Source organism: Protopterus annectens, chromosome 6.part1 (genome assembly GCF_019279795.1).
Source record: "Protopterus annectens isolate FY-2018-M chromosome 6.part1, PAN1.0, whole genome shotgun sequence".
NCBI lineage: Eukaryota > Metazoa > Chordata > Ceratodontiformes > Protopteridae > Protopterus > Protopterus annectens.
The window spans coordinates 188,781,423-188,806,206 of record NC_056738.1 but is presented as its reverse complement, the minus strand read 5'-3'; the positions used below and the strand labels follow the sequence as shown (position 1 = coordinate 188,806,206).

At 41.4% G+C, this 24,784-nt stretch overlaps 1 protein-coding gene across 2 annotated transcripts in view; it reads left to right on the top strand.

The window, feature by feature from the left end:
* The window catches only part of UBXN1 (UBX domain protein 1), a 554,889-nt gene extending 551,335 nt beyond the window's left edge, over window positions 1–3,554 (top strand). For both annotated transcript variants that reach the window (XM_044075640.1, XM_044075641.1), the window contains exon 9: window positions 2,558–3,554. In XM_044075640.1, coding sequence (XP_043931575.1) covers window positions 2,558–2,598 — 41 coding nt within the window. In that variant the 3' untranslated portion in view covers window positions 2,599–3,554. The remainder of the gene's footprint in view (window positions 1–2,557) is intronic.
* The last annotated feature ends 21,230 nt before the right edge of the window (window positions 3,555–24,784 follow it).

The window sequence follows — 24,784 nt, the reverse complement described above, 5'->3', positions numbered from 1 at the left end:
CACAGAGAAGGTGCCAGAGGACTTGGCTTGGACGCTCCAGTGAGGACTTAACTCTAGAGCTGTGCCAGTGGGGAGCCTTATTGGGGCCTGGGGGGAGATAGAAGGAGAGAAACCCAGACCCCACCCAGGCTGTGTGTGTTCCCTGTGTGCTCTTAAGGGAAATTGTGCTTGATGCAGAAAGCTGCATGTGGAAGTACTGGGTGTATCCATTTTTGTTTCAGGTGAATGTCCCCCTCCAGTGCCAGTGATGAGAACTGAGGCTTCTTGCACATAGTGGGGGCATCACAAGCTATTGGAAAGTTATTGATTGTTATGCAAAGTGATTCCTCCCCTTCCTGTGGAAGTTATGCAGTGATTCCTCCCCTTCCTGTGGAAGTTAACAGGCATTAAAAAGATTTTTATGGTAATGGTTTCATTTAGTTTAACTAGCCAGGTCAAAGAGAGGTAAAGAAAACTTTTGCAACATAAAATTTGGTTCCCAGGGTAGAATGTGTTATTACTTGTGCTAATTAAAAAGATTAATCATGGCTGGATTTTAAGTAGTTTAGTGGAGGTTAAGGAGAATGCATTTAATATGCTGTGAAAGTTAGTGAGGGCTACCAGGTGAACTTCAACAATGGATCAAGGAAAAGTTCAGGCAAAAATTAGTCTCTCTGGTTATCAGACTGCTTTTGAAGGAGCCAAATGAAAGAGTAGTCAAGGCTTTCACTCATCATCATCTCCTTTGAGCTTTTCCCATTAGAGGTTGCCACAGACGAACAACAGTCTGCAGAATGATTGGCAGTCGAGTTTTATGGTAGTGAGTTGCCAGCCCGGCACTCAACCTTCTGCAGAAGGCACACACACACACACCTAGGGCCCATTTAGAGTGTACAGTCCACTTGCAGAATGTCTTTGGAATATGGAAGGAAACCTGAACACCTGGAGGAAACCCACATGACCGCAAGGAGGACATGCAGACTTTGCATTGAAGGCACCCCAGCAGAGAATTGAACCAGAGAACCTCTTGCTGTGAGGTAGCAAAGCTAACCACGGCAACCACACTAATGAGGGCCTTCATTCGTATGGAAAAAAATGCTTCCACTCGAAGCATATCTTCTTCACTCTGATGAAAAAAGAAACATGTCTATTTGAAGTACATGAAGGATGTCTACTCAGTGAATGAATGTTTTTGAGCAGGTTTAAAAAAAACGTTTAAATCAATGAGGGAAATAGAAGACGTGGAGATCAAGAGAGTACAGAATGAACACGGAGAGCATCTTAAGCAGTGGTGGAAAGATTTTAATTAGAAGGGAATTTTCTTTCAATTGTAAACTGATGCATAAATAAAATAAAATAAACATGGCTGACAGAGCAAACTGGTTTTCGAGGATCAGTGAAACTGCACCATAGGTTTTATCACACACAGTTCTTGAAAAGAAGCAGTGAGAAAGCTTTCTCGGCAATGGCCTTGCAAGGTCTGAGGAAGTGCCCAGATTGCTTTAGATCCTGAGTAAGAAATTTTTAAATTTTACATTTTGATTAGAAAGAGGTTATCTTTAGTGTGTAGGGGTTTACACCTCAGAGAAGATTTTCTTCATTGTCATGTGGTTTGTTAATCATTTTAATGAGAGAAGGAAGGCTGAGCAGTTGGCCAAGGAGCTGTAGGGTTACTAAGAAGATGATAATTAGGCTCTGTTCAGTGCCAGCAGGAGGCTTTATGAAACATTAGACCAAGAGCAAGTCTTTTGGAATCTGGCCCATGGTGTAAACCTACTTTATAGACCGGCCTTACGCTGGAGTAATTCACTTGTGCTGAGAATAAGTCTTGGAATCAGGGCAGGGTTACACCAGAGTAAGTCACTTACACTGATATCATTTCTTTTGGAGTCTGACCACAGGTTTAGTATTTATAAACATCCTAAGGCAGAGTTCAGAGAACATGGATCTAAATATGAGCTTTTTATTCTCCTGCTGTACAGTTTTGAGTCAGCATAACCTGTTTCAGGTTATTTATCTTTTATGTTTATCTGCATAGATTTTAGTGTTTGTTGAACAGGGTTATATTTGCCAAGTACATGGTCCCTGAAGTCCTTCACTCACTTATGTTATCTTTATGTATGCCAGCGAATGCCTTTTTATATGTAATTGGATGGATGGGAAGGAATAGTGATGGTATCACAGTGGGTTATGCATACAAAATCAGCAGATACTGTAGTGTCAGGTTCAGAGCCAGTAGAAGGATCTTAAAAACAGGGAGGAGAAACACTGTGCTTTAACAAAATAGACTTGCATAGAATTAAGCTAGGTGTGTAATTACTGCTGGTCTGCCACAGGTGTACAAAATATAATTCTGTGGAGTAAAAGGCAGAAGACACTAGTGCCTGTTTACAAATCACTTAACCATACTTGCTAGGAAGAGAAACATTTTATGCTCCCTTTCTATGACAGGTGCTAAAATGAACTACATTTTGCTGTTCAACTGTGGCTTGAGCCAAACAGAAGTGTAGCTGTTAATAGGATTTTAGGCTTTCTTAGTAACACATTGATAAAGAACTGTTCCCTTTCTCTTTTGCAGGTCTCGTCCCATCAGCTGTGCTGATTGTCATAAAGAAGTAGATGAAGCACTTTGACTTGCATTAGTTCATTCAAAAGAAGCAGTGCACTTAAAAGATGTCCAAAGGAAAAGGATTGCATCTCAGGGGCTTTACAGCCATGGACGCACAGACTGAATATTGTTTCAGTTTTACCAGTTTGTAACCAATTGTTATTGCAAAAGCCCAAACCAGAAACATTGTACTAGAATTGTTGGACTGAGTGCTTTCTCAAGCCTTGATTATCATCTTAGATGGTCTTGGACTTGCAGGCAGCTGTGAGAATGTATTCTGATTTGTACCATTTACATTTGTTTTTGTTTTACAGGGTAGAGTACTTTTTCAGGTGCAGCCCATGAGCAGCGTCTTAATTATACGATTTGCTCAGAGTCACAGTCAGGCAATGGAGGCTGAGGGAATCAGACCAGCTAATGCCGCCTATAAATCAATAATTGAGTTTACCTGTCACTGCCTAAGTTGAAGTGAAACTTTCCATGAGTAACATCTGTGTGAAGGCTTATTGTGGCAGAATGTTTAGCCTTCAGTAGGTTAGCAGACAGTTATGGCATGTGCAGGGTGAAGGCCACTACCATTCTACCAGGTATACCCTTTCAAAGTGTACTGTACTCAAGGTGTCCTGTGTTTTCCTCCTTTGCCCTGTTACACAGTACGAATAACGTTTTATCTCTAAAATATTCTCTTTTGTGTATATGCATGTTATCGCTAATAAGTAAAGCAAATGAGAAACGGAAACAGTAACAAAGACAGTGCCATATTCCAGTAGAGTCACTGAGTAGCAAAAATAGTTTTCCAGGACTGGCAGAGAGTCACTGTGCATTATTTCTGTAGGGATTGGATGGAATGTCTGACCAAGACAAGTAAAGCACATGACACCTTTTTTCAGCATTTATTTAAAATTTCCCATAACAACACTGTGGTTGAAATTCCATAAGACTGAAGAATAAATATTTTATTTTGGTATTTTGTGTTCATATGGCATTGAATTAATTTTAATATTTTTCTTGCTTCTCTTGCTAGATGTGCAGATAAGGTATTTACAGTACAAAGAGATTTATTGATGAGATATACATAACAAATCTGTATGAAGCTTTGTTTACAAAGCAACATATTGAATCTTTGACTCAGACTGAGTTATTTCTGTTTTTTCAATGAAGGAGACGTCCTTGTGCTATACTCTCTATAGTCATTTCCCCTCACTGTTCATTAATATAGGTTCTCTTGGGTTTTATTATTAAAGTACTGTTTTGCCTTCCATTGATGGCATAAATGCTACTTTTGTATTGGAAAGTCATATTCATATCTGTATCTTTAAGATTTTTTTTTATTTCTGGGATGAAGACTGCATGCATCTGACTTGTACAAGGCCCTTTGAAGTAGTACTGTTTCTCAGTATCTGCATTGATATGCTTGTGACTGTTTAAATAGGTTATATTGAAATGTTGGCACCCTTAAGGTGATAGCCATGCTGACCTTTACCTCTGTAAATTTAGGGGCAGAAACTTGGATAATTGTTCGGTCTAAAATTAATATATCTTATGAAAAGACTGCTGACCCTAAATGAATAATCTAGTCATATACTTTCCGACATACAGCTTATAGATCTATAATTATATAGGTTTTTTTTTTCTTTGCATTAGAAATAATGCAGTGTTGAATTTGTTTACATTGTGGATTTTGTGACCTTTTTGCCGACCTTTTAGTGAAATGCAAATAAATGCAAGACCATTTCTAGTTACTGTGCTAGAGAAGGCAAACTCGCATTGCTAAACACACAATTTTGTTTAAACAAATTGTTCATTTTAACTTTTTATAATGTGAGTTTATGTTGCAGCCAGTACAAGAAATGATAAAAAAAGTATGTGTACGACTTGCAGTGTAAGAAAGGGGGATTTTTTTCTTTCCTTAATCTTTTTAAAATAATTACATGATGTTTGTCACAGTAATCCAGTTACAGTTTCATGATTCCATTATAGGTTGATTCAAGACACATTTAGTCCAGCAGTGTTTCAGGAGTTATTTTGATCAAGGAGGAATACTTAACTATATTTGAGGGTCTTTGAGAGGGCCTTATGGAGTATTGGAGCAGCTACCCCATGCCCTTGTGCTGTCCAGTTATGAAAATCTCAAGTCTCATTGCTAGTGGAGAAATGCCCCTCTAACCTGAAGACTGTATCTTCACGTTTATGTTAAGGTTTGTTGTTATCTGCTTGAATGCAGTTCTGACTGTGGGAAACATTAAGATTATAATGATAATAAATATGTAAACCTGATATCCTTACAGAAGGATTCAACTACAAGATTGGGAACCGATCAGAAAGTAGGACAGAATGCTGGAAAGAAACTATCCACAGTAGAAGGACATTTCTGAGGACCTACTTATTTCAAGGGACACTTTACATTGTATCCCTTAAGCTAAATCAACAGCACTATCCCAAATGGTCAGGAGGAGCCTGTCTGGCACAAAGAGTATCAGGATAAGTGCCCTGAAATACAACCCTCCCAAGTATTGCTGTAATTCTACAGTAGAAGTTGGGTCTATTGCTTAGTGAAATTACATTATGATGACAAGATGACTACATTGATGTCAGCAAGGAAATTTTCCTAAAGCAAGCACTGAAAGTGTCTATCCTCTTGAGTGCCCTTTGACATTATTTGCCAAGAACTTTCTGATGACAGAAAATGATGCATTGCACTCATATTGATAAAGTGTTTCTTCAACATTGGAAATCCTTTATGACATGTAGGCGGTAAAAAGCTACTTTGAACTCATGCACTGTAAGGAGTTAAAGCTGTAGCTTTTAGTGAACATCTAGGATATGGACAGCATGTGTACTCAGTTCTATGCCAACAGGAACAGCAGTAGGAGGTCAATGTGTTGGTTAAAAGACCCATGAGAATCAGCTTTTGTAAGATAGCTGGGATGTGTTTTGATGAATACCCATTGGGTCATTAAGTTTTGTGAAAATCGAAATCTGGTTCTGCATATATAAAATCTTGCAGCTTGAAGATTCAGTGATGGGCACCAAAAGAAGGGTTTTTCAAAATATGAATTCCAGATCTGCTGAACTAGTTTAGTCAAATGACAAGTCAACATGCTTCTAAGGGGAAGAAATGTTCTTCATAAGAAGCATGTGGTAGAGAGTCTGTCTCAAAAACTGCTCCTTTAGAGTTGCCATCTGCCATATCATCAGAATCCAGAAGTGCAACACGTGAACTTTTACAATTGATTGACTAAGGGCTAGGGCAGTGATGGCGAACCTTTTGGGTTCAGCGTGTGAAAAATTCGGAAAAATGCCTAACTTAACTCTGCTTGTGTGTCACCCTCCCAAACAAAAATAAAGTAAATTAAATAAGTAAAACAACATGGCTCTCAATACATGAGGGGTAAATCTCAACAGAATCAGGGACAAATCTAGAAATAAGAGACATGGACAGTTTTAAACTACTTGTACTATTAATGTGAGACACTGACAGAAAAATGAGTGTGAATTAATATACATTTTCTGAATTAAAATGTCTATAAATCTAATTGTTGTCATTATGAAGTGTAAAAAATCAGTTTTAGCAGGGATTAAGAGGGACAGTTGAGAGGAATGTAAGAGGACACTCCTAGAAATGCAGACTATTTGCCCTTTGCAGAATTGTAACCACAAAGAGAAAATGTCAGCATTGCCCTTTGCAGACTCTGTTGAGACAGTATACCTCTGTAGCAGTGTTGTTGAACTGTCTCCTTGCACAAAATAATTCAATGCACTTCACACAAGAAACAAATGCAAAAGCAGTTTCTTTGGTAACTCTGGTGTTTGTGAATGTTGGCGTGTCACCCAAAATGTGGCTTGTCACCTTTGACACGTGTCGTAGGTTTGCCATCACTGGACTAGGGCAAACAGGAATCTGAAGTTTTTCTTCAGCATAAGATCTGAGATTTTTTTTTTTTATTCAGATTGTGAATGACAGAAAGAAACCAAACTACAGAATCCATTAAGAAGAGTCTCCTCATAGATTTACTATGCATAGTAAATATTTATTTCTTAAGCCGTCCCTAGCTGCACAGTCTTAACTTGGAACAGAATGTAAGCTTCTCTAATTAAGGCAATGCACTGAACAAGGAGGAGGAATGACAATTCCCAGTGATCTCCAATGAACAAATTCAGAGAAGACCCTAGGCTAGTAGTTTTAAACAGGATGGCTGAGCTGGTACAACAAGCAATTGTTTGCCCATCTAGGGGAAGAAAAAATGGAAGGCAGCTTTTTTGAAAGGCCTCCATCATCATGGCCAGTACAAGAAAATCCTGAGTATGCAAGAATTTCTGAGGGCCACTTGTTACATTGAAGTATGCACTGCCATGAAGTAGAGCTGTAGAAATTTGAGACTTCCATTTTTGATGTACTGCTAGACCTCCATCATATCTGTTTATGCCAGTCAGATACCCTCTAGAAGCAGTGATATTCATGCTAATAAAGTGACCATGCAGGTGCCCAAGTAATTCCAAGTGTCTGTGACTTAAGATGTACCTTTTTGGACTGTATGAAGAGAGACATGAAGGCAGGTACGAGTCTAGCACTGAGCATCATTCTGCCTTCCCCAAGAATTATGCCGCAATATGAGCAAAAAGTAATTAGCTTAGGTTTTTTTACGTCATTCAAATGGGGGGGGGGGGCAGTGTTTGTCAGCCTAGGAGGATGTGATTGCCTGACTACACTGCTTTGCCAGGGGTGGCCTGTATCTTTCTGTCTAGAGTTTTGATTATTGGCAAAGACATTTACCCACGCAAGTGCCTTTTTTAGGCAATGGCAACCTGGTAAATTTACCAATTTAACAAAGAAAAATATGTAGATGTTACATGATCAATGTTAAGCGCTAGAAACTCTACTCCCTGTTAAGCTATTCTCACCCTGGAAGATGCAGATATCTGTGTAGTGACTGAAACATTGTTTAAAATAGCAGAGAGCTCTCCAGCTTGGCAGGGCTTTAACACCTTCCACATAGACCAGCTACTACCAGTAGGGGAAAAAAAGGTGGAGGTATATTCATCTTCATCCAGAAGAGACTCGCAGCAAGACTGGTAAAGCAGCACAATGCACTAGATATTTTTTATCCAGATAGCCATCAGAAAGGCCCATACCATATATTAGTTCCCTATAGAACTCCCTCTTTTTCCCAAGTAAGCCACAACTCCCATCTACAGAAAATTGAATCACTCTCTATTAAACCCAGTACCATTTTCCTATGTGATCTAAACTAACCAGCTGTGTACTTTGAAATCTACACCAACACCAGGGCGCAAACACAGATTCCTGGACTGGACTTTGTCAGTACAAATGCCCTGGAACAATTCATCAGAGTACCCTCTACTGGGGAACAACATCTTGGATCTTGTCCTTACTAATATGGGGACATCTTGCACCATCCTTTGTGTATCTTCATCATTTACTGGGTTTGATCATAAAGCAGTCTCCTTCTAAATAAAATTGAAACCACATACCCCCCCTTCTCCTCGGTGTACCTTTATAAATTCTGCCTACTCCTAAGTGATACATCGGTAAGCAACAAATCCCCATCAAACGCAGATGACTGCACTGGATATATGAATATGTACACCACTACCTTATACCAGTATGTAAACAGCTGCACCCTGTAGGAAGAAGCACTGGGCAAACCCCAGAACCAACCCCCCCACAGTGGAACCATAATATCAACAAGCTTTACAGTAAAAGGAAGAACGTGATGAAAAGTAAGATGAGTAATTCCTAGAATGGTAGACCCCTCTTGACTGAAGTAAAATGACTTGGGAGCTTAATAAAATCAACTAGAGATGAATTTGAAGCTAAAATAGCTACCCAAGCCAAAGATGATCACAAGACCATTTTTTCTGTTCATAATGTCAGAACCACAGTGCAGCAGTGCACTGATGTGGTTGTGAACAATGTTACCTACACTGAGACTGCAGTTATTTTGAACCTGCTTGCTGATAAATTCAGCTCAAACTTTACTCCCTCTCCCTTCCATCTGTCCCACAAGATAAACCTGAAACTGACTCTCCTCCAGCTGTCACACAAGGCCAAATTCTAAAAGAGCTGTCAGAACCTAAAATAAAGCATCAGTGGTAACTGACAACATCCACACATGCATCTTAAATAGCATGAAGCAAAATTTACCCCCCCCCCTAAAAATACAGTTCAAACTGTAACCATTTGAAATGTTGGGATCCGCTAGAGTGAGTCCTGAACACACACACTGGCTGAAAAAACATACTTGCATATACCAAGTCCAAGATGACCATTTCATGAAATATTCCCTTTTTCTGAGGTATGGCAATCTCAGAGTATGTATATATAAGTTTTAGGGTGTGGGAGGCTTGCCCCCACATTGGGAGTGAAGTTTAAGGGAAAAGAGAGATGTTGAAGATTTGCTTTTCTCCTGTATCTGTAGTGCCAACATTTCAGTAGGGAGCATGTTCAACCTCTGCCCCAATACAGGTTTTGTACCAAGTGAATGAAGAGCAGCTTGTCATTCACTACATAAGGGAGAACTTTCTACAGGCAATTACAGACCTGTAAGTCTGACTAGGCTTGCATGCAAAGCCATAGAAAGACTTGTGGAACTAGTCAGTAAGGACATAGGGAACCTCCAAACACTGGATCTATCTCCGTTTGGATTTGTCAAGGGCAGGTCATGCTTCCTCAACCTGTGGACTTTTTTGAAAAGGTCATTGAATCAATGGCTGAAGGTAAAGTACGTGTTGCATACCTTGACCAGGCTAAAGCTTTTGACACAATCCCCAAATCAGGTATAGTAGAAAAGCTAACTGAACTGTGAATTAACTCCTGCATCATGTACTGGATGGCCAGCTAGCTGACTGATAACTTCCCTACTTTGATTTCCTGCATCCTACCTCCACAAAGTGACCAGTGGAATCCTCTGCAACTCAATACTGAAACCTCTCCTTTTTGGCATCTACTTCTGTGTAGTAAAATCCATACCAAAGGGCTCTGGCTGTCCAAGTTTGTAGATGACTGTAAACTAGCAGCAGTCATTGAATCCCCAATTGACTTAGCTATCCTGCAGGAAGATTTGACCTGTATAAGTAACTGGTACCAAAATTGTGGACAGAAATTGAATGCCAAAAATTGCATTATTGTATTTGTTGGGAAGTCATTTACTCTGGGGAACTACTACATTGATAATATGACCCTAAGAATTGACTCAGTTGCTCAAGATTTGAGAACTTGTGTAGACAGTTACTTAACTTACAACTGTGGACACATGTTGGTTGAAAGTTCGGTCTTCTGTATTGTGTAGCTTATAATCAGAGTATGTGTAAATCTAGAGATGTCACTGATCCCCCTACTCAGCTTTCAATAGGTCATTAGGCCCCTTTGCCATGCATCTGTCCAGATACATGCAACAACTGGCATGCCCACAGAGATACCTTACTAAAAAGATGTAAGGCCTGAAGAATATGTTCTACATGGACTGTCTCAAAGCCTTGTCACTATACTCTTAACTACAGACGAAGAGGTGAACTTTGTTTAGCATGCAAGGCATCCTGTAACCCATTAATGATGGGCCTACTGTACACCAAGTCAAATGTCCTCAGAAGTGCTCAGTTCAGGGATCTAAACCTCCTCTACTACATCAACAGAATTGTTGGGAGGGGCAGGTATATCGCTGAGGATACCACTGCTTGGGACCACTCCCCATCCATGTTAAATAAAGTTCATCCCTGTTCATATTCAAGCATAACCTGGATCTGTGTATGGGTAATAAAAACTTTACCCCAGGACTGTCCCTGTACTATTAATGGACAGAGGCATCTCTTAAATGCTTTATCGCATGCATGGGTTCCCTGATGTTATCTCTGTTATGATCACAGTTATTCTTACTAGGGTCAATATAATTATCAACCATGAGATGGGCAAGGACAATCCAACACCAAATGGATGGGATAGGTTAATTCATGCACCAAAAGCAAAACTGGCTTGGCATAAAATGGCTTGCAGAGGCAACTAACCTATTACTTGCCTATGAACCTATAAGGAAATTCATATAATTGGTATTAAGGTTTGAAATTGCAGATGCTCAGAATGTACTAAGAACCTTCTGACTTTTAGGGACCTAGAAGGAGGGGAAATAAATCCATGCTTCTTGATCAGGAAAGTATATAAACATCCCTTTGAGCAAAGAGGTTGAGACAGGAGCTTCTCAACAACCATCTGGTCCTTTACAGAAAGGTCAGTCTGACAAATCAACATGTTTTAGAATGCGGAGATTCTTAAAGTTGTGGGGAAATGGTTCAGATTGGGAAACAGTCAGATAATCTAGTAGTGGGGCAGCCATTGAGTAGTCAAGGCTGATGCACAGATGATTGTCAGAACCCACCATTGATAGCTTGTTTGAGGGCCCTGGAGGTTGAATATGCTCTGGCACATACTCTGATTTCTTTGATGCTTAGGTACTTGTCTCATGAAAGACCGTGCCTAGTTAGCAGGAAGGGAGACATTCGTGCCATCTACCTTATTTAAAAAAAAAATTGCATCACTCTGAAGATAATTAGTAATCATCTAGCAGTTGGTTTCACTTGCAAACTGAGGTGTAGTCCAGCAGTACAGACTTTTATATACAGTTTCACACACCACTTTCAATTATTGCATATTGGTACAGGATTGCTTGAAAATGGTATTTTAGCAATAATTGGCTAAATTCAGTTTAGTATGAACTATTCTACTCCTAGAAGGGCAAATTACCTGAAAACGAGAAGATGGTTAACAAGGTGAGACAGGGAATATAGAATAAATGTGAGCCTGCACAGAAAACCAGAGGGAAGCTAGCTACTATTCTGCAATATAAGTAATTGTGAACAAAACACAGACCAGTATCTACAAACTGAAAGGCTCCATGGATGTAACTGATGTTCCGCTATGAGAACTTCAACCATAAAGTCAGAAAGTGAAAAGTGAGCAACTTTGAATTGATTTTGACCTGTGATTGTGGAACCTGAATGCCGTAACCATTGAACATCATCAGAAGTATGGTTTTCATTTTGCTAATGGTGAGAGAAAAAGAGCAAAAATGTTTGTCAGCTAGATCCTGTAATTTGGAGCTGAACTTCATTAACAAGTTTCCTTTGAAAGGCTGCTGAAGGAAAATAATTTCTATTGCTGGCATGTTTTATTACTAATTTCAAATACATAATCTGTAGATTTTACTGAGGTGCATGCATTCTGACTCTGTTTTGGAAAAGGTGACTAAAGTACTTATCCAGAGCTACAAATTTAACAGCATGTGGTGGAGAATTTGGCAGAATTATATCTCCCATTACTGCTGACTCCTAAGAAAATAGCAGACTGCAAGTTCAGAATTTTTAATGAGCAAAGTATGGCACAACGCTCTGTTCCTTACACACCCAGTAGAAGAAAATGGAATCTGCACAAATGCCAAAGAAAGTAGCTTGGTCCAGCAAGTATTTTAGATTAACAGATTGGTAGTTCTGGTAAGCAATTGACTATGAATTGAAAAGGAATGGAATAAACTGAGAGAAGTCCTCTGTGAAAATACTGCTGCCCAGCAAGAAACTTAACAGGCTGTAGTGGGAACAAACATTAGGCCCCATGGAGAAACCAATAAAATGTTCCAGAGTGTTGAAGCTTTACAATACCTGTCATCACTGTCAAAGGTATCATATATGATAGCAACTACTTGCAGCATAATTGGGCAGTCGCCTTAGATCCCGATCTTTCTTACAAATAGATTAACAGTGTAGATGTATAGGCTATCCTGCTAACCTTTGAGCTAATGTCAGAAAGAAAAGGGTGGCCTAAAGCAGAAAGGGCTCTGTTTGTTTTTTTTATTCAGTTTTGGTGAAGTGTAGTATAAAAAAAAAAAAAAATAGAAAGGAAGGTGAAATATCTCATAGTGGAGCAACACCTGCAGTCCAGGCTCAGTGATTTCAAAGTTCGTGAACTGTAGAAAAAATGCCAGTCTCAAATGTTTGACCTGATTAACCTTGCACAGAAATGGTTACAATCTGAAACAAACATGGCCCCAAAGACTGTCAAACTTGTTTTAAACAGGCTTGTCAAGAACCGTTCCTGCTACTCAATAAAGATGGGTTTCTCGGGGGGGGGGGGGCTTCTGCTACAGTGGATCAGCTTGAGTTGATTCAGAAATATCTCATGACTGCAGACCTAGCAAACCCTGACAGAAGGTAACAGGTTCCCAATCTCCTGTACATATTTTAAGAACAGTATTGGGTTAATGATTGAGGACGAGAAGACCTTGGGGGGAATCACATAAAGAAGCAGGGACTGAATAAAATGTTTTGTGTGTTATAAGTCTCGGTATTTGGCCAAAAGTTGTCAAGTACACTCTGAACGTATGCAGTGTGATGTGTACTCTCAAACTCTGTTCTTGGATACTAACATAATGCAGTGAATTTATAATTTGTAAAGTTTTTGCAGAGGGGAAAAACCTGAAGGCAGTAATGAGAAATATGTATCTGAGCACAGAAAGAATACCACTAGCTAAGTAGAAACTGCCAGTCTACAAGTGTCAGTGGCTAAACAGGTAACACATTCACCCTTGGTGCTGGAAGATCAGGAGGCAGTGATTTCTTTTCCCACTCAAGATGATTGGATTGATGATATTGCACTGCAGCAATGGAGGATGCTGCACTCCTGAGTGTGGCATCATTTGGATGAGACATTAAACTGGGATTCAATCTGCATGAGTTGGGTGGTAGCTCAGATGAATGTAAAAGATCCCAGAGCACCTATCTGAAAGAGCAGAGCAGACAAATTTCTCCATGCCCTAATCAAATTTCCCTCCATGTAGTATAAATACCACCTCTGGTCTTCCCTGAAAAGAAGCACAAGCCTAGTGGAACTAACCTGGTAAAAAAAGGATACATACATCCAAACTTCCCTATTAAAGTATGTGCCACCCTAGGTTTAGCTAAATATCCTGAAGGGACTATCCATAATCTGACATATGAAGTCTTTTTTGGAAAGGTTTTCCCCATTTCATAAAACTATGGGAAAACTTGTGTAAGAAAGGATGATTTGAGTATTGTGCAAGACCTACTCAAAAATAAGGACATATTACCCTCTGGGAAAACTCTACGTAGTAGGTCGGCAGAGGTTGAGTAGAAGAATGGGATTGCGTATACCATTTTCTGAGCTTTATCTCAAAGATCAGTTTGTCTTTGCCATAGTAGTGATGACCTTACCTGCCATGACTGTAGAAGAACCGGTCTCATTACAGGAAGGGGAATGAAGAACTAATGGACCTTGGGATTATTCATATTAATTTTAAAAAGCACAATGGGAGGATCTTGTACTTTGACAAGTGAAGAACATCGTGTTGGGGTAACAAAGATCCTGAATGTATGACCAGTATCAGCTCTTACCTCTACTTTGAGGTGGCTGTTGACCTGCTTTGTCGGATGAGAAGAGAGAAAAGGGCAATTTTACAGTTATTGGTGCCGCAGAGAGGATAGTTTACAGTTATTGGTGCCCAAAGCATTTATGAACACAGTATTAAGGTTTGCCTGCCATCATGTTTTAGAGGAACATCTGGGTATAGAAATTTGGAAGAAAATATTAGGAAGATTTTAACCTGAAATATTTTTGCCCACAAATAAGTATTGTTTCTCTAGTCCTGAATTTCGAAAGGCCACCCTACTCCTTGAGGCCAGCAGTGAAAACAGAAGGCCATCTAATTCCCAGAAGCTGTATCTTTCAAGACAATAATGGCAAAAGTCACAGCCAAGGAGCTAGTTCTATTATGTAGAGTTAGGCTTTGAATAAGGAACTGTATTCAAAGGATTGGCAATATGCCATTGTTTTAAAATTAAGTACCTTAGTATACCATCCCCCAAAGGGATGGGTTTTTAGGGAAATTTAATAAAACTGTGAAATTTAAGAAAAGACCAGAACTAAGATAGTCCCAGTCACCTTTCAGAGATTACTGAACATACTGTTAAGACCTCACAGCTGATTTAACTGCTGCATGTGTAGACAAAGTATATTCAGTGAAGACTGTGAAAGCTGTGTTAGATACACTAGGATGAGCTGTGTCAACAGCCAACCATTCTAAATCTAAACTTGGGATAACATAGGCAAAGTATCTGGGCTGTGTCATTGTATGGGGAGTAATGAGAACCCAGAAATAGAAAACTGAAGCTATAGAAGGTTGGCCATGACCTGTTACCAAGCATCATGTTATTGCAGGAAGTTTATACAGTATTTTGCCAGTGTGGCATTTCCTCTCACTGAGCTAAAGCCAAAGCACTATACAGGGTAAAGTCAACTGAGGAGGCTGAAAATTTTCAACATTAAAATCAGTATTGTCTAACTTGAACTTCTCCAAACCATTTGTTCTTTACACTGATACCTCATAGTGGGGTTTGGAGGCAGTTACCTTACAGGAAGAGCACTATGGTAAAGTTGGGAACACCTTATCTGTTCCTTTAGTGGTAAACTCAAACATATGAACAGAAACCACTGAAAAAGGAATAGTTAAACAGACTTTAGCTTTCTTTAATATTATTTGTTGCATTGACCCTTTACTTTTGGTACACATCATGCCCATTTGCAGTGGTTCAGATATAACAATAATTTGAATTTAACCATTTTCACTTCTTTAAAGTTCTTCATAGGATGGCCTGTCCCACTTGCACATAGCCTGTCCTCAAAAGTAGCTTGACCCCCTACTCAACCCCCCTGGAATCACAAGGGGGATCATGTAGCATAGTGGTACAGAGTTGGGTGAAGAAGTATTTTAGCAGTAACTGGTAAAATTTACTTTAGCCTGAACTCCGAGAAGGTGATTATCTAGGAAAGGGTTAACTGATAGGATAGACCTTGCATAAAATCTAGAGAGGGAAAACATCATAGGAGATAGATACTGCTTTGCAATACAAGTGTGGCAGTCCTAGAGAATATGTACGAAAGGGTTGATAGCTTGAAACTGCGGGCTTGGACTAAGTCAGAAGATGGAGAAAATTCCTGGATGTAGTTGATTTTCATCCATGGGGAGTTACAGTCACAAAGATAAAATAACTCTGGATTGATTTCTTGTTTGACCTTTGTAATATTTTGTGACTGTGCAATCTGAATGCCAAGAGCTTCTGGTTTGCAGTGGAACCTGTCCAAAAGTGTTTTTTTTTTTTTTTTTTTCATTTTGTTTCTTCAGAGGTGATGATGTTTGCCAGCTAGAGTCTGTGGTTTGGGACTGAAGTTCATTATCAAGTTTCTTTTGAAAAGCTACTTTAAGGAAGCTCATTTTCAAATATATAGCCCACAAGTTTTTACTACAGTACAAATGTTCTGCCTGTATTTTTTGAAAGAGAGTGAATATACCTTGAAGCTGCAAATTTAACAGTACAGGGTTACAGTAATTACTAAAATGGCAAGTAGAATGCTTATTTTACTTTTGAAGGCTTGCTTACATTTTTCTTAGTTTAATACAGTTTTAGTTCCCTTCTGAAAGAACAGCTGGCTTCTCATAAGAAAGATTTATCAGGTGTTAAACCTTGTATAGTAAAGGCACTGAGAGTGCCTGTGGGAATCATACTTCTCTCACAGATGCACTTGAGGAACAAACATTCCATTATGAGATCTGAAGGCTGTGCCTACATTTTGTGGAAAAATGTTGTGAACCTGAAAAAGGCACAATGCAAACAATGAGTTGGTAACTTTTATTGTGGGAAGGGGATTTCATTAGATATAGTAAAATACAGCTTGGACCATTTTCTCCTCCCACCATAGAGCTGAACCTCTTGCCTTCAAAGTCAGGTACAAATCAAGAAATGATCAAGAATGTTTTTGAAAATATTAAGAAGTTTACAGACTATGAGAATATACATTACATTAACATGCATTTTCTGGAAAAATAAAACCATTATTGTATGTTATTAATTGTAGTATACCACCTTTTCTTTCAGAATCACCAGTTTAGAGAATTACAGAGCAATATTTTGAGCCAAGGTCTGAGAAAGTTGAGAAGTATGCTGCCAACACTCCAGCAAACAGCTGGAATAACTTAGTACTGTGGTGCATTAGGGGACAGGAAAGTATTCATACAGCTGAGAAATTATTTGCTATGCTGCCATTGTAGAGGATGGACCTTGTCTTATCAGTTCTCATAATGGTTAGCAAAGGTGTGCAGGGTAGACCATGTTGCAGCTGCACAAATTTCATTAATTGAAGAATTTCTTAAGAAGGTTATGGAACTGGCAACAGACCTCATGGAATGCGCTTTAGGTTTACAGTGTAAGGGGAGGTTGTGAGCTGAGTAAATGTACGATATAAAGGATGACTTTAGACACTGTTGAACCAAGTTTATTAACGCAAATGAAACAAAAAGTTGATTGTTTTCTAAAAGGTTTGGATCGGATATTGTTCATAGGTTGGTACTAGGCTGTCAGCCCTAGGGCCTATACAAGCCTAGCCATAACAATTCCCTGGCTATTTCTTCCCTGGACCCCTGTCTAGCAGGGTGACTGACGTGATCCCCAGGGTGAATTTCCTTTCTCCCATCCAATCATCATAGTTCCTTTTGAAGAGGGCCAAAAGGTGCTCTGCTTGACATGTATGGGCAGTCTATTCCAGAGTCTGAGGAGTCTCTGGGTCAGGAACCTATCCCTCCAGCATGTTTTGTTCATTGTGATGACAAGGTTTAGATCCCTGGAACGTGTGGCTCTGAGGGATTGGGATTTCTTTAAGTGTCGCATGTCCAATAGCTCTGGGTTTGACATGGCCTTGTATGTTAAGCAGAGATCTCCTCTGAGTAGATGATATGCGACAGAGTATAGCTGGAGATTTTTAAGGCGGTCAGCATAGGGCATCTGCTTTAGGCCTATGATTCTTTTAGTGAGATATTTCTGTGGCCTTTCCAGTTGTTGCAGATGTCTTGAGAGGTACATACCAAATGGGACGTTGTATTCTATAATGGGTCTAATGAGAGATGTGTACAGTGGGACAATGACCTCCTTTTTCTGAATGAAAAGCCCTTAGTGATGAGGTGTGCCACATAGGATTTCCTGACTGCTGTGGCGATGTGGTTATTGAAGGTGAGCCCACTGTCCACCTGTGTCCCCAGGTCTCTTATCACACTTTTGGTGTTCAGTGTACTGCCACCTATGTGGTAATTCATAGGTACATGTTTTTTTCCCAAAGGAGATAACTAAACATTTCTTGGCAATGAGCTTGAGCCCAAAGCTCTGGCACCAAGCATATGTTTCTGTAAGGCCCTCTTGTACAGTATTCACATCATTTGGGGATTCAATAATGGCTCCCAGTTTGCAGTCATCTGCGAACTTTGTTAGCCAGAGTCCCTTAGTGTTGGCCTGTCCTTCAGAGAAGTAGATGTCAAACAAGAGAGGTCCTGGGACTGAACCCTGAGGTACTCCACTTGTCTGGAGGTGAATTTGGAGTCAGCTACTTTTACAGTGTGGGTTCTGTCAGTAAGCCAGTTGGCAACCCATCGAGTGCTGTAAGGATTAATGCTCAGCTTAGTAAGTTTATCTATGATTCCAGAGTGGGGGATGGTGTCAAAGGCCTTGGCGAGGTCCAGCTAGGCTGTGTGGACTGCCTTACCCTCGTCCACGGCCCTAGAGACTGATTGAAAGAAGTCAATCAGGTTCAGAAGACGAGATCGGCCCTTCACGAACCCAAACTGGGTGGGGTCCAGTGTTTTAAGGTTGCCAATGTCTTTGTTTATAAGTTCCATGATAATACATTCCATGACCTTGCAGATCAGGCTCGTCAGACTGAATGGGCGGTAGTTCCCGGAATCCAAGGTGGATCCCCCTTGTAGAGTGGGATAACTGTAGCTGTGTGCCACTCAGTGGGCACGAAGCCTTGGGTGAGGTGCCACTTCATTTTGTAGTTCATGAAGTACACAGCCGGGATATCATCTGGTCCCATGGATGCTGTATTCTTAGCTTTGGAGAGTGCGTTTTTTACCTGTGTGGCTGTTATTACCGGAATTTGGCAATCTTATTGAGATGGGCCCTTTAGCGGGTGAGAGGGGGATGAAGTTGGCACTGAACAGATCTGCCAGGATATTGGCAATATCCTTGGGATCCGTATATTTAATGCCATTCTGTTGTAGCTCAGAACAGGTGTGAGCATTGCCATTTAGATTCTTGACAGTTATAGAATGCCTTGTGATTGTCTTTGGAATCTTTGGCAGTGTTATTTTTGTAACTAGCTTTGGAGGATTTTATGAGGGATCTCAGCTTCTTACTGAGGCTGGTAATGGAGTTTTTTGTATCCTGGGATTTTCCTTTTTTCTGCAACAGTTTCTTCCTTTTGTTGTAAAGTTTGTTTATGGAAGGGGGACCAGCAGATTGGCTTTTTTTTTTTTTTTTTTTTAATAGAGGAGAGCATCTTGGTTCTATTTGGGATGGTACGATTCATGCATGAGTGGATGTGCTCGTATAGTGCCTTAGTGTAGGACTCTGCAGTCGAACTTTCAGTTCCCATCTGCATGGGTGTCACGAAGTGTGTAACTTCTGACTTGAGTAGCATGAAGTTGGCTTTGGAGAAGTTTTTTATGGAGGTTTCCTTACTGGGGGGTGGGATGCGGATGTTAAGGGTGATTAGCTTATGGTCTGACCTGACCAATGAGGGGGTGACCATAGGAGTGGAGCATTGATTTCCCATGTTAGTAATGACCAGGTCTAGGATATTGGAGCCCCTGGTGGGACTATGGATTAGTTGATCCAGGGCATTGGAATTTATGAATTCCAAGAACCGTTGGGCAAAGATGTTGGTACATGAGCAGTTTTCCCAGTTAATGGCAGAGTAGTTGAAATCACCCAGTATTAGGGTGTTTGGTTGTATATTAATATTTTCCAGTATGTTTAGACAGGTGTAGTGAGAATCTTGGGGCATGGTGGGGGATCTGTAGCAAGCTACAATTTGGATTGCAGTCTTACCTAGTGTTAGTTGTACCTGGAGAATTTCAGACGCATTGTGTTGGGCAACTAACCTGGTGGTGTGAATATGGACACTCCTCCACCTTTAGTGTTTCAATCCTGGTTTGGTGGCTGAAAAGTGTGGTAAGAGTTGGAGCCTGATATTGCAGGGGTGCTCTCTGGAGCCTTGAATCAGGTCTCAGTTACTGCACAGATATCAATGTTCTCCATTTTTAGGAGTGCCTCGAGAGAGTGCATTTTGAGGTTTAGACTTCTAGCATTGAGTAGCATTACCTCCAGATTTTGCATGCTTGTACCTGTTACGGTGGTGGTTTTGTCCTTTGAACTTTGCCTAAAAAAGGCACTATAGGGGAGACAAGATCTTTAGCCAGTAACCTGAATCCCAGGGGTGACAGATGCAGACCATCTCTGGCAAAGCATTGTGGTCTGTTGATCATGTCGTCCCAGGCAGACAGATACTGGATCCCCTTTGAATGACATCAGAAGCTTAGCCAATTGTTGAAGTCAATCATTTTGTTCTTGTATTGTGGTATCATTCTGGGCGAAGTCAGGATGCTATTATGCATCATGAATGTGTCTTTGGATCCAAATCGTCCATTTTTTTCCAGACATAAGATATGAGCCTCAAACTCCTCCCTTTCTCATAGTGCCTCACTCTTCTTCAAACAGTCAGATCTCATTTGCCGCCTTCCAGCACAGACGTGATTCTGAGCCTCTGTCCAGCTAAGTAAATTTTTTTCTCTGTTTTTGTAGTCTTCTTAGCTCTTTTTCTGTCCTAGTTAATTTATAGCCTTTCAGTGCCTGTAGTGTTAACCTGCCCTCCAATTTAAGGTATCTTTTCCTGTCAGATTTTTTTTTTTTTTTTTTTTTTGCTGTATTAAAAAAAAAAAAAAAACCTTGCCCTGTATTTTTCAGTTTGTTAGTGTATAGCTTATAGTTTATAGTGTACAAGTGTGAATTGTGCATGTGTGTGTCTATCTTCTAGCATGTCTGACAAACTATCTGGTTTTAAGAGGTGTGCATCTTGTGAGCATAAGATTCCCCAATTGGATGCCAACAAGAGGTGCGTGTATTGCCTGGGTCCAGGGCACTTGGGGATGCCATGTGATATCTGCTTGGCCTTCAATCACTGGACTTTTGCTGGCTGGTGCATTAAACTTATTTTGTGAGGTCCTCTCCCAGCTTCTGGAGCCCAGACCCCTGTCCCAAAGAAGTGTGCCCCTTTTGTTACTGCGGGGACCACAGCTTTTGCTCCTGAGAAGAGAAGGAGGTGGTCATATCCATCATTCTCAGATCCCTCTTGCTTTTCTTTGAATCCAAAAGGGCTCTTGGATCCAGTGGAGCCGGTGTCAGCCAAGCCCACTTCTCTCCCGGACCCTTAGACCTCGGCTCCAAGCACTCAGTAGGAGACCACACAGGATTTACAGCTCTTCTCCTGAGCAAATTCTGAGTCAGACTCCTCCAGATTGGAGGTCTTGGAGCCATATTCTACGATGGAGTAAGTCTCCCTCACCTATCCAGACTGTCGGCAGTTAGGTCAACCCAGTCCTCTGTTTCCCCATAGATCCTCTTGGTTGTCCTACTCTGATATGGATCGGATGATGATGAGTTTTCTCAAAGTTCAGATCCAGCTGGGGATCTTGCCTTCTCCAATCCATGCTGGATGTGTGAGAACTCTAACCCCGATACTACAGCCTCCTCCTCCTCCCATCTGAACTTTGGTGTCGGTGCTGCAGGGCCTGACACTCCTGAATGGACTGGCATCAAAGTATGGAATATTACTTTCCTTGACCCCGACAGTGTCCCTGACCAGCTCGGTCCCGATTCCTTCAGAGTGGATCCCAGAATTGAGATATCAGCATCAGCTCCTTGGGGTTGGTATCGGCTCTGACCTTTTCAGAGCAACCCTTCCCCTGGGGGCCTCGGCTTTTGACAGCTCAGGGCCAGTGCCTTCTGCAGCTGTCAGATGCAGGATGGCCTCATCTTTCTCTCCATACCTCTCGACTGTGCAGAATGTCCACATTTTTGCCTCACATTTTTGGTCTGTTCCCCATAAAATTTATGATTTTCTGGCAAATTACTGGGATGATCTGAGGACTGATGTCACCAAATGATATGCATTTGTGTTTCAGACTTCATACCCATCAGAAAAATGCTTGCTAAGACAAATTTTGTTATTCTAGCAACTTTCTAAGTTTATAAGAGCAGTATTTAAAATCTGTACCTATTTTTGGATCTTTGCCCCCCCCCCCCATTCTGTCAGGCTTTATACAGACTTTTCGCACCAAGAGGTTGAGAGGTATGCTTCTCTCCCTTGGCAGTTTCAGCTCCTGAGGGAGGGGGCAGGTTCTCTCAGCATCATCAGCCTTCCAGGTGGCAGAGAGGGCATTCTCAAAACCTAGAGACACTGTATCTCATTCTACAGGCCCTAAATAATCCCCTGTGGATCAGGGCTTTGCTTCCATCCATCTGATCCATGGTCAGCCCCTCCCAGAGAGCCTCCAGCCTACTCCTCAGCAAGGGGGTTCCCCTGTTTTCAGAGTCCTTCCCCGAGTACCCGACAGAGAAGGTTCATTGAAGCCTCGGTGCAAGATGAAGTACCTAGACTCCCCTTTGGAGTCTTAGACAGAGGACACTGATTTCAATGAAGGGAAAGGGCCCCCCAGTCTCTACCCGATATTTCCTTTGGGGATATCTTTAAAATTCTGAAGCAAAAGGGTGGATGGCCTTCCCAGTTCCCCTTCCTCGGTGGAGTCAGTATCCCTGGAGGCATTTGGGACAGGGCCATCTGCATCCTGGGTGACACCCCCTCCAGCAGACGAGCTCATTGACCTTATTGCTCGCCAGGCTTAGAAGGAGCCTGATACCATGGTGCCAATTCTCAAACATGCGGACAAATATCTTCGTCCCCCCAGTGACTGTACTTTTTGAAGCAAAGGTGTCCCGGTTGATGCCATTGTGGTGTTGGCAGCCACCAAGAAGGAGCTCACAGAACAGAGCTCCAGTTCATCCCCCAAACAAGGAGTCTCAGGCTTTGTACAGGCGTGTAAAGCACGTTTATGCCTTTGCCAATTTTACGCTGATAGCATTGAATTACTTGACGCACTTCACTCACCTTCAGAGAGATCTAATTAAGGAAATCTCTAAGTCTGACGCAGTCACTGTTAGAGAAAGATTTTAAAAATGTTTCTCCCCAGCTGACCACTATGTCCTCCATCACTAACTCCTCCATGAAGTTGATCTCCCATGCTGCATAAGGTACCTCATGAGCAAATGGTTCAGCAATAGTGCTCAGGAGACATGCCTGGAGACTGTGCAGGTTTCCGGAACCCTTTTAACGCGTCATTCATTAACACACCCTTTGATAGTTCCTCCTTTTTTGGGCTATTAGCAAAGGAGACTCCTACCCATAGCAATCAAGAAGGCAAGATCTTATCGGCTGTAGGATGTTTTCTTCCCCCCAATGGACCTTCTCTATGTACCAACGGAGTGGGAAGAAGATGTGGTTCCACAAGTCCCAAGGGCCTTTTCTTGATTCACAAGATGAATCCTCTTCTAGAGGGAGAGGATTCAATGGTAAATGCCACTCCAGAGGGAGAGGAGTCTGCAAAACCAGGGCTTCAGGGCACCTTTCTCCAGAATGTTTCAGCACTCCTGAAGCACTGCCCAGCTGTTCTACTCTGGAGGCAGTTGGGGGCAGACTTTCGTTACACCCAGAAGCCTGGGCAAACATACCAAATGACGAGGTTACTTTATTCCCTTTTTCCTTCATATCCCAGATGTTCTTCATGTTTCACTGTTGCAGTCATCACACTTGGGTTATCTGCCTGCAGGTAGCCCTCAGTCAGCCAGAATGCCAGAGTCTTAGGATTTCTGCGTCTGATGCTGTCACTTCTTCCATGATGTCAGGTATAAAACAGGCAGCCAACGCCATTACATCAGTCTTTCTTGCCAAGGAAGAGCCCAAAGCAGAAGCAGTTCCCAAGTGCTGGTCAGCCGCTATCTGAAATTTTCGTTTTTTGAGTTTCAAGCATGAAGTCTTCTAAAGCTAAGTACCCCATTGGGGATCCTTTTTTCTTGCTCTAACCAATGTCAGAAAAAGTTAACAATTGTCTTGCCTTTGGAAAGCAAATACCTCACAGAGATTTTCATTCTTACTGCATCACTTGTTTAGGCCCAGACCACAACGTCCCTCGCTGTCAGTTTTGTGCCTTAACACCCGAACCATTTGTCGTTGGATGATCTTTGTCACTAAATTCTTTCACTCTCATTCTCCGTGTTACGAAATGGTTTCGATAAGCCATCCGAATACTGATCTTCCAAAAAAAAAGTAAAGACAGAGACCGCATAGGTCCAAAACTGCCGTTGACGCTTCTGTTAAGCTACTTGCCAGTCTGGCGGTACTCAGAGAGTAGCCTTTGCAGCCCCTGATGCCTGCTTCTACAGATTTGCAGGCCTCTGCTGAGACCCATTCGGAGTCCGGTATGCCGCAAGATGCTTCTTTGCCTATGGAACCTGTGGATGTCTCTACCTTGGATGGGTCCAAAGCCGCTGTGCAGGCACTGACTTCTGAGGGTGTATTCCGACCTACCAATGTTCAAATTAAACTGACTACTTCATTTTTAGCTAAAACTGCAGAGTTTCTTATGCCCAGAGTACGCACTACGCCTAGAAAACAGACGACCAAAGCACATGCTCAAGCTCCCATGCCACAAAAAGAATGGTTGAAGACCTTATTACCCTAATTAGGGGAAGCCAGCCTTCCCCTGCTAAGAAAGAATTGAGTTTCATTCTGATTCTGCAGACCAGGAGTCCGATAACTCTGACCCTTCTGATTATCAGGACATGCCCTTATCTACCTATGAGGATTCAGATGCAGAGGAATCCATTCCCTCTGCCTCCCCTCCAGAGGATTTTTCTTTTGCTGAAACCTTGCATACTTTGAGAGCATTTCCGCTGGGAATGCCGGGACTACTCTCAGTCCAAAAAGAGACTCGGAGAATTTTTAGAGTTGCCTCAGCACAGCCCTCTAGCTATACCCCTTGTCCTGGATGTTGTAGATGATGTCTTCATGGAATTCAGTCTTACTCCAGACACTTTACCCCTGGCCCCTAGGAAACCTGACAGGTACTACAGAGTTCCTGATTCTCACAAATTTCTCTTCAAGAATCCTACTGCGGATCCAGAGACCATTTCCCAGGGAACTAAAGGTATTAAGGCTATACAGCCAAAAAACCCACCCCT